A 10,634-nucleotide genomic window follows, 5' to 3' on the forward strand; every position below is an offset into this window, starting at 1 on the left:
ACTTTGGCATGTAACTTGAAGTGCAAACATGCGCTGGGGTTCGTTCAATGACGTCCGGGTAGCTCCGGTGTTCCGCTAACTAACAATGCTTGAATGGAGTTCAGCACATGTTTAGGGCCGGAGAGCAATCACAAAAACCCTCGGCCAATGTTATTATGTCGCTGTGTCGCGTGGCCAGGTTCAAGGCAAATGAAGCCATTTTTGGCTTTGGAGCCTGGCGGAGAATGGCTACGAAGTGAGGTGACAACTATGCACCAATGGGGGACTTCGGAAATGCCTACAGGGTCTTTTGATCCGCTTTCTGGCCCCTCCTCCACGCCAAGCTCAATAACAGAGAACAAATCAGGATCAACCTCTCTCTTTCATCGAGCCTCCAAGCCGAATCTCTTCTAAACCTTTACCGAACCGAGCGTAACCAAGCGAGGCGAGCAGAGCAGAGCAAGAAATTACCAAGACATTCCAGGGTCATTGCTGGGTCATCAGTGCTCAGCTTCAGCTGCATTCAGCAGCCAATATTCATTACCACTTGAAGACTTTCTCCCACGTCCCCATTAAGCTTTCTCTCACGCATCTTTTCTCCATCTGTGCCTTATCCACTAAAAGGCATCTTTTCTCCATCTGTGCCTTATCCACTAAAAGAGCATTACCGATTTGCACCTTTCACACCTTCCTCTTGCATCACACTGCACAACATTTTGTACCTCCCTCTCACGCATCATAAACCCCTCCAGTTTTCTTCCCTCCTCCCCCTTCCTAAGCGATTGAGTTGCGTAGGTCTGTCGACCACGCCAGGACCAATGAAGTCGCATACACCTCAACTGCTTCTCCTTTTTCTGGGTTACCTCTAATTTCCACAGGTATGTGTGTGTGATGGCACCAGTAACATGTGTAACAAAAGTAAGATGGTAGAAGTTAATAACGAGGTAACTCTGCATTGTCTTTTTTTCATGAATAATTGTATTTTCTTTTGCCATAGCCAAGAATTCCTTGCTTCCCACTGCTGTACATTTTTTATGAGTAAACCCATTACTCTGCCATAAAATTTTCCTTGCCTTGCTGTAATAAATTGCTTGTTATAAATGTACCCAGCTCATTTCATCTTTTCCTTCATTGGTCCAGCATGGTCCACACATTAGCTTAGCTGAAAAGTTCTACCCCAACAATTTTTTTTTTTAGCTGGTACCTACTTGGCAGCTCCACTTGGCTGCACCTGATACAGTAAGTTTAACATAAGTAGGCATCGAGGGCACATGACCCTAAATGACCGGCTGTCCACAGGTAAGGTATCACGCGAAGTAGTGTAACCCTGCCCAGATTGGCCATGCCAATCGGCGTTCATGGTTGCCTAGCAACCTACGGTGCATGGACTTATCTGTGCCCAGCAGCCTCAGAACCAGTTATTCAGAACGAACCTGAGTGCTTCCCCTCATTATGAGCCTCGAACCCCCGAGTCCACAACAAAAGTAAGGATTTAACACGATGTGCTTTAAGAGTGTAACAACACCATATGAAGCCTTTTAAGCATCGGCTGCAGTTTCTTGTTGACAAAAATACGGATATATATCTGTCATCCAATTCATGGTGCGCTTGCATAATCTGCAACAGCTTTCTCTGCACCATTAACTCGTGATTTAATAGTATTGGATTTACCCCCTTCATCTCTCTCTCAAATCATCTTTTGGATTGGCCTGTTTAGCATTCCCATCTGAAATCCTAAATCATGATGCTGGGATCCCAAGTTCAAATCCCATATACTATACTATACATTACCATTAAATATACGAATGTATTGTAATACAATAGTATATTTCACTGTCAACTAATATATATCAAAGTAGATCATGTATTCATATTCAAGTATACTAATATTCAATTAACATGATCAAAGCCTTTATCCTGTACTTGATTTTTGTACAAGCTCCCCGCCGAGCCTTAGATTCATATAAATAAATAAAATGTGGGTTTATACTGCTTGTGTGAAACAAAAAGTGGGGTTTAACAATTTGTTCACTTTGTCTGTCTGTCTGTCTGTCTGTCTACAGATGTCAGTCTATGATCGAGAAATTATTTAATTTCAATTCAACTTTCAGAACAGTGGGAACACCAACGTGCAGGTTAGCAGTACTTTGGCTCTGAATTTGGCAAATTGTACAGTCTCGTTCTGAAACGTAAAGAAAGAGTTGAAAAGACTCTTCCCATGTCCTTTTACTCAAGACTGTGCGGGATAAGGTGTTCTATGAACCCTCTAGTTTATTTTGATTTTTTTACTTGTGTGCTTTTGTTTGCCAAGGTTCATGCCAACATCTATAGCTACGTTATATGTCTTTCTCCTTTCTTACAATAACAAACTAGAAAGAGCAATCAGATTGCAGATCCTTGCCAGGACTTGTTTTGTGTGGTGTTTGTGCTTTTTTAAACTATGTACTTTATAGACGTACTGGCATTCTAATTTACCATGTATACTTTGTTGACGGACTCGCATTCTAATTGTACATACTTTATAGAGCAGTGGTTCTTAATCTTTTTACCTCCATGCCCCCACCCCCTCACATCTTCAACCAAATGATTAAAAAGCCCTCCTGAATTAAAAGGAAAAACTGAAAAAAAATGCATGTATTTAGTCTTTTTATTGTACAAAGAATTCTGTATATAAGCAACACTCGTATACACAGCATATTTAATGAGATGACATTTAATGAGATACTTGACATTACTTCAAAGCTACCAGATCTTAAATGCGTGGTCGAATGCCAGAGAGAGCACAACGCAAGTCCCCTTCAACGTTCAGCTTGTTTCTGAACTTGGTATTGACAGCAACGAGCATGGAAAATGCAGCTTCACAAAGATACGTTGATCCAAACATTGTCAGCTTGATGTGAGATCAAAGGATAAATAGGAAGGTACGTGACCCAGAACATCTCTAGATCCAGTTTTTTGAAGTCTTCTTCAGCCGAGGAGTTGAATTTTAACTCAAGAAACTCCTCTTGCACTTAGTCTGAAATATCAGCTACTTCACATTGAAATTGGTTCCCAATGAATTTCCAGACGTTGCGCTTCTCATCTATATCCGGAAAGTATCTGATGAATTCCGCTTTCAATTCAGTCAGATGAGTAATTATTCGTTTCTTTAACTCAGAATCAAGGTAACTGTGAATGAGAGCAGAATCCAAGTTAGCAAAACTGGCTGTATTTCCATCCTGAATTCGACATTTCCAGAGGTCGAGTTTGGCCATGAAGGCTCGAATGACGTCATGGTGCATGATTGATTATGTTGATGTTTTTCCCTTGGAGTTTGAGGTTGATGGCATTCAGTGCTTCAAAGATGTCCACCAGGTAAGCTAGAGATAGCAAAAATCCTTCAGACTGGAACTTGTCATGGAGATCTGCTTTCTGCTGCGAATCTAGAAATGTTACCACTTCTTGTCATAGTTCATAAAGCCGTCCAAGCATGTTTCCCTTTGAAAGCCATCGTACGTTTGTGTGGAAAAGCAAGGCTTGATGTTCAGAATACATATCCACACACAGCTGTTTGAAGAGACGACTGTTTAAAGCTCCAGGTTTGATGAAGTTGACTACCTTGATAGCCAGGTTGATGACATCCCTCATTTCAGCAGGTAGAGTTATGGATGCTAAGGCTTCATGGTGAAGGATGCAGTGCGTACCTATACCAGATGGACTTTTTTCTTGCACTCTTGTTATGAAACTAAATTGCAAACGAAGCCTGGCCGGAGCTCCATCAGTACACACCCCTTCCAGCGAGTCCCACGAAAGTTGATTTTCCTGGAAGAAGTTTGATACCACTTGAAAAATATCTGTTGATGTTGTATAACTTTCCATGGGATGGCAGAAGTGCATTTCCTCTTTTACACTATTGCCTGACATGAAATGAGTATATATCAGTAGCTGAGAACACTGAGCAACATCAGTCGTTTTCGTCCAACTGGATGGCAAATACAGGAGAAGCTCTTACTTGGTCGAGAACTTGATCTTTGATGTCTTGAGACATTTCGTCGATCCTTCCCTTGACAGTATCGTTTGACAAAGAGATTTGGGAAAGCTTGTTTGCACTATCCTTCCCCAGAACGAGCTCTGCTGCACACAGTACACTTGGTTTTATGAGAGTCTCTCCGATGGTATGGCTCTTTTTGCTCTTTGCATTCAACATGGCGATCTCATAGGAAGCCTCAACAACCTTTGAAGTCTGTTGCCAAAATGCTCCACTGCTGTCCATCTTAGCTTGCTTCAAGGACTGCATTTTTGTTTCAAAGAATGCCTTGGGTTTGGCAGCGAGAGCAGGGTGCATTGTCTTCAAGTGGCGTTCCAAGCGTGTGGGCTGCATGCCATCATTGCTCAGTCTTGTGGCATATTACACATTGGGGTTTCTCTGTGTCACCCTTTTGAAGGGACACAAATCCAAATCGAACATATTCGTCAAGATACTTCCGCTTTTTTGCACTCATTGTGAATGATTTAGTTTGAAATAGTTACTGCAAATCTGTGAAAAAAAATAAATTTTAATATTAAAGTTAAAATAAAATATAAATTTTAATATTAAATTTAAATAAATGTTAAATTTTAAAATTTCTTTTAATACAGAAAATGGTAGGCCTAGTAGCGAATAGAAAACGAAAATTATTAAAGGCGATACTTTTGTTTTTTTAATGTTCATCACAATGTTATGCAAACACTTGGTAAGAGAATTCCAAAAATAATTAGAGAAATTCCTACTTTTTTCTCTGGGCTCGCGCCCCCTCTGGAAATTACTCACGCCCCCCTCGGGGGCGCGCCACCCAGATTAAGAGCCAATGTTATAGAGGTACTCGGTTTGAAAAAGATAACGTTTAAAAATTGTGGGCTATGTTGGCACGTTCTGTGTGGACAAACGGATTCAAATGGAAGCCCTCTCTTCTGGCAAGGGCAATAATTACAGACCAAATAAGAAAAAGAGCAATCAGAGATTGCAGACCCTCACCAGGACTTCTTTTGTGTGGTGTTTATGTCCTGGTGTGTTACATAATTAATGAGAGATAATTAGAACTGCCACTTTATAACTGCTGGCAGTAATGACCGGGTACCAAGACGTCCCGCTTTGATGCAACCCTGCTTTTATCAGACACCTAACCCTGATCCATGACTTTTAAAAATTATTATTCATTATTCAATTGAATTTTGAATGGGATTAAAGTAAATTCAATTCAAATCAAAAAGAAGACCAAAATATGTCGGTACAGTCCTGCATTGCGGTAATCAGAAGGAATCCAAACAAGAAAAAGCAAATATGAAGTCATCAGGAGGACCCTGGATAGGATTCGCATTTCAGCTGCTACTCCTCTACCCTTAAACCCATCCAGGCACAGCCAAATTATCCTCATTAAAATCAAAAATCAAAAAGAAGAACCAATATCAAAAAGAAGAACCAATATCAAAAATATCCTGAATAAACTTGTACACCCATGGCTTGGGGAACATTTGTGTGAAGTTTCCCCTCGATCTGTCCAGCCGTTCTGGAGAAGATTTTTTTATAGGTTTTTAGGGTAAGGGTGTTTTTGGGTTTTAGGAGATCAGCATCTCAAGAAGATGGGGATGGGCCAGGCATCTACCTGGGAGATGGCCAGACGGAGGCCCCTGAAATACCGGTGTAAAGTGGATGCAGCGACGCGCTGCTCTGGCGCATGCTCCTATACCTGACCTGACCTATGATAAATCCAATATGGCTGCCAAACCATGTGACCTATGATATCATATGTGTGGATTTTTTGTTCCTCATGGATAGGTGGTCATACATATAAAGTTTTGCCTCAATCTGTTCAGCCACTTCAGAGAAGAAGACTTTTGAAGGTTTTTTTAAATATTTTTTTTTTCAACAATATGGCTGCTGAATCACGTGATCGATGATGGCATCAATTTTTTTTCTGTGGATCATTTTATCCCTCGATGACCCTCAACAATTTTCATATTGATCAGATGTAGTGTTCTACATATGCAATTATGACGTCATAACGAAGGCACCTATGACATCATCAAAAAAATCACACATTCCTCATCAGGAGTACTTGCTGTTTGCCAAGTTTCAATTTTTTCATTCGTGTGGTTTCAGAGATACAGAGGTTCAAAGTTTTTTTTTCCAATTTTTCAACACGGCTGCCACACCACGTGACCTATGACATCATAATTATGATTACAACATTCTACATGAGTGGTCGCAACTATGGTGAAAAATTTGTCTCAAACTGACAAGTAGTTGTGGAAAGTGACACGTCTCAAACTTTGTCTCAAACTGACACGAAAGTTCTGTGTGGACAAACAAACAAACAAACAGACAGACAGACAGACCGAAACGCAATACCCTCTCCTTCGGCGAGAGTCAAGATCGTTTTGAGGTATGGTTGGTGGGGATGTTTTACCAGGAATTATGGTGATTACGACAGACAATACAAGTCGTGCCCACACATCGTTTCATCAACATTGCATATGCAGTAGACCAGAATTATTTCTCGAAAAGGGCCCTGAATAAGGCTCGAGAAGCATTTTTTAGTAAAAGTTGGGAACATGACTTTTTAACATAATTAAGGTATGCTGAATTTGACGAGCCCTGTTCCCAAGCTGAATTTTGAGTTTTTGACCATCCAATTAGCATAAACAAAATGGCTGCCAAATTGACAATTTTAGGCACTTTCTTGGGACAGGTACTACTATACCAGCACAATGCTGATCTATTTTACTTGTGAACAACTGTCAAGTTTCTCAGGGCTTGTGTGGGCCTATATTAATGATTCATTCTTGTTTGCAGGCTACAATGGATCTCGTGATAAGCTTGAAGAGGTCACCTGTAGACTACAGCCTGAGCATTTTCTGCCAAACGCATAAAGCCAGAAAAAACCTGAGTGAATCAACTGACCATGGACTCACAACACTCAGTAATGCAGCCTGTAGCAGAAAGAAGCTGAGGAACTCCAAAAATATAGACTTAATTGATCGTCTTGAGAATGCATTAGATTCTACCACAGCCGTATCACTTGTGTGGCACAGAATGCGCTATGCCCACTTCACGGACAAGAGTAAAATAGAACGTCTTCAGAGGACTCAGACAGAGTATTCAACAGAGGGAGCAGGTTGCAGTTCAGGTGTTCCAGGTGGTAACAGGCGTTCATTGCGAAAAGGTGTGCAGCCAGTCAATTGGAGCCTTTGCATTTTCTGTCAAACTGCAAATAAGAAGGCACGACTGATCTCCGTCATGACTAAGCAATGAGTGATCAAATAATTCAAGCCTCACATCTTGACAACAAAGTTGGCCTTCGACTAGCAGGAGTGATTGACCTAATTGCAGCTGAAGCCAAATATCATCTGCCTTGTCTTAGAGCATTTAACAGGTCTACCTCCAAAACAAAGCAGGAGTCAGCAAATACAGACCTTGCTATGATATGGCTTTGCCAAGAACTCCATCAATCAGCTGACAAAGGACATGTGATTCTTCTGGATGATGTATGGGAAAGGTATAAGGAGCTAGCTGAGGAATCTTCAACCATGATTCAGCCATCCCATCAAAGCAGAAGAGGAACATTCAAGGAAAAGTTGCAGTCACAGCTTGGGGACATTATCAATTTCTTTCAACCTCTTGACAGTTGTATATCAGAATGAAAAACCGTATTGATTCCCACAAAGTACCAGCCAACAGCAGTTTTGCAGATGAAAGCAGACACAGAGGAGAGTGTGGAAAAGTTAACCTTTCCTAGATACGAGCCCCAGGATGACATTTTCCTTTCACTTGTTCATGGAGCTATGAAAGTCCGTGGAGACATGATGGAAACTCCAGGACACAAAGGGTTCTCTGTCAGTGAAGAAGATGCTGTAGCATGCATTCCCGAGAGTTTATATATGCTACTGAGACTGATCGTCGGTGGTCAGGCATCCCTTGAAGATGATAGCCCTGGGAACAATGAAGAACATGTCCGGAGCAGAGTTCTGAGTGTGGCACAAGATCTTGTCTACTGCGTCAGTGGTGGAAAAAAATGGACTCCAAAACATGTTGGTCTAGCAAGTACTCATCAAGCTACACGGTTAAAAAGACCTAGTACGATTGTTCAATAAGGCAGGGCATTGCCTGAGTTACGACAGGTGTTGCAAGTAGACACTTCCTTGGCTGAGAGCACTCTCAAATCATTGGACAAAGCAACTAGTGCCATCATTCCACCAAACATTGAGGCAAATAAATTCATCCACTACACCTGTGATAACATTGACATCCTTGATGAAACACTTGATGGAAAGAATACCTTCCATGCAACTCAAATGGCAGCATGGCAATGAGGCCAAACAACTGATGCGTCTCTTAAAAATCTCGAGCTATCCACAAGACATACTTTGATTGTGCCAAATGGCCTGGAGGAGCTGCATCGTGTCAGTATAACTCATGGACAATGCAAGCCAATATTTACAGCACCCGTCAACGAAGCCTGCTTCAGCAAATCTGAGGAGGACAATGAGTATGCAAGACAAGCAAAAGCTACAGACCTAGCTTTCTTCTTGAGCCGTCAAAATTCAGAGATAAAACCTTCTTGGACATTATTCAATCAGTCATTGCCATCAGAAGAACCAGAACAAACAGCAGTGGGATATTTGCCTACAATCCTTGCTCCCGCTCATGAGTTGGATACTTTGAATACCGCTGTGAAGAGATGCATGGCAATATCTTCACATTTTGGACAGGAACACACAGTCCTCACAGTCGACCAAGCGCTGTACTGCAGACTTATGGAGCTAAATTGGTTTGTTCCAGAATACTAGGATAAGTCAATACCTCACCTCGGTGGCCTTCACGTATCGATGAAATTCCTCAAGGCCATAGGAGATCATATGAATGGTTCCGGACAAGCTGAAGTGTGGGTGGAGAGTGGACTGCTCGGGCAAGGCACTGAAGAACTTGTTCTGGCAGGAAAGGCAGACAACAAAGTTATGAGGGCACACAAACTGACTTTGCAAGCTCTGTGGCATCTCCTGATGCCAAGCCTTCTCTCCTTTGTTGCAGAGGCGGACGAGGACTGCCATGCTTGCATTTCCAGGATGGCTTCTGATGACCACCCGCAGAAGATTCCAGAACTGATAACATTTCTGGATCAGGAAAAGTTCAGGATGCTCCTGGATGATTTTGTTGAGAGTAGATCTGATGATGTGAACTTCAGCTTCTGGTAGCAAAATATGGACATGGTCGCTATACTTCTGCAATACACTCGAGCTCAGTGTGATGGCATCTGGGATCTCCATCTTTACTCTTTCAGTCTGATGTTTCCCTACTTCAAGCGGTATGACCACCTGAACTATGCACGATGGGGTCCAGTGTATCAAGTGGAGATGCATTAGCTTCCAGAACCTGTTTTAACAGAGTTCCAAAGAGGCAATTTTGTAGTCAAGAGATCTGCTCACAATTCAGCCAAGTAGATCCTGACCAGGCCATGGAATGGATAAATGGCACAGGCAAGAAAGGAGGTGGTATCATTGGTGTCACCAAGACGACATCAGCTCTGTGTAGGTGGACACTCTCCTTTAACCTGAGATCTCACATGGCAGAACAAACCCATGGAATGTACAGTCTCCACCGTGGGAAACAGACCTTCACAACGAAGCAATTAAATCACGCCAAACGAGAGACAATGATGACGAGAATTCTTTACTTTCCACTTTCCAGGGATTCAGTGTGTTCTCATCTGTATGACATCCAGGTACGTTGCAAAATGTTGCTTCGAAAGACCTCGCAACAGAGTCAATTCAAGAATCACTACTATGTGCCAAGGAGCTTGGACAAGAAGTCAAGAAATTTGTTCAGGACAGGTTGATCATGGCTGAGCAATGTGATAAGCCACATGTTTCAATCCATGACCATCTGCGCAGGAATAACGCCCAAACATTTGCCACTTTATACGAAGTGGTAAAACACACAAAGGACAAAGACAAGAAAATTGTTCTGAAGACAGACATAAATGTCCTCCAACGTCTAATTACTGCCTATGAGGCGGGTTGGCCAGTTCATTTACCATCTGTACTCAAACATGAGATTCTTCCGGTCCCTGTATCCCTTGCCGAAATGAATGGTACACTACGGACTGGAAACAAATCGTAACTTGCTAACGTGATAACAGAAGACATAGACTGTCCTGAGACAATTCAAATTCATGACACATCAACTTGCCTTATCATTGATGGACAAGCATTGGTAGTAGCTCTTGGAAAGCCTGATGATGCTGTAACCTTTGGAAATCCGGCCGACACGTACGTGAAAACTGTGCTGAAAGCAGGTTCCAAATATCAAAGAATTGATATCGTGTTCCACAGATACAGGGAAGAAACAATCAAGGGTACAACCAGAACGTGGCGCAGAAAAGCAGCACAGCCAGACGGCTTGTGGAAGGTCGTGATGTACCTCTTCCAAAGAACTGGTCAAATTTTCTGTCACTAGCTGATAATAAAGCAGATCTAGCACATTTCTTGTCTGAGGAACTGTGTTCACAGGCACCGAAGGATTAAGAAATTGTAGTTGCCGGGGGATTTAGAGAGGAACTCGAGGTCAAGTCATCAAAAGGTACAACTGATTTGACACCTCTGAAATCCACACATGAAGAAGTGGACACAAGATTGGTGCT

At 42.0% G+C, this 10,634-nt stretch overlaps 1 protein-coding gene across 8 annotated transcripts in view; it reads right to left on the reverse strand.

The window, feature by feature from the left end:
- PAX7 (paired box 7) overlaps positions 1-10,634 on the reverse strand; it is a 321,139-nt gene that overhangs the window by 35,445 nt on the left and 275,060 nt on the right. Inside the window, exon 9 of one of the 8 annotated variants that reach the window (XM_085898750.1) lies at positions 2,671-4,495. The exons of the other annotated variants lie outside the window; for them this stretch is intronic. Within the exon in view, the coding sequence (XP_085754876.1) occupies positions 4,485-4,495 (11 nt within the window). The 3' untranslated portion in view covers positions 2,671-4,484. Of the gene's footprint in view, positions 1-2,670; positions 4,496-10,634 lie in introns of those variants that run through there. 8 annotated transcript variants of the gene reach the window in all.

This window comes from Eptatretus burgeri, chromosome 10 (genome assembly GCF_056783735.1).
Source record: "Eptatretus burgeri isolate ZD-2024b chromosome 10, Ebu_testis_v1, whole genome shotgun sequence".
In the NCBI taxonomy this organism is placed as follows: Eukaryota; Metazoa; Chordata; class Myxini; order Myxiniformes; family Myxinidae; genus Eptatretus; species Eptatretus burgeri.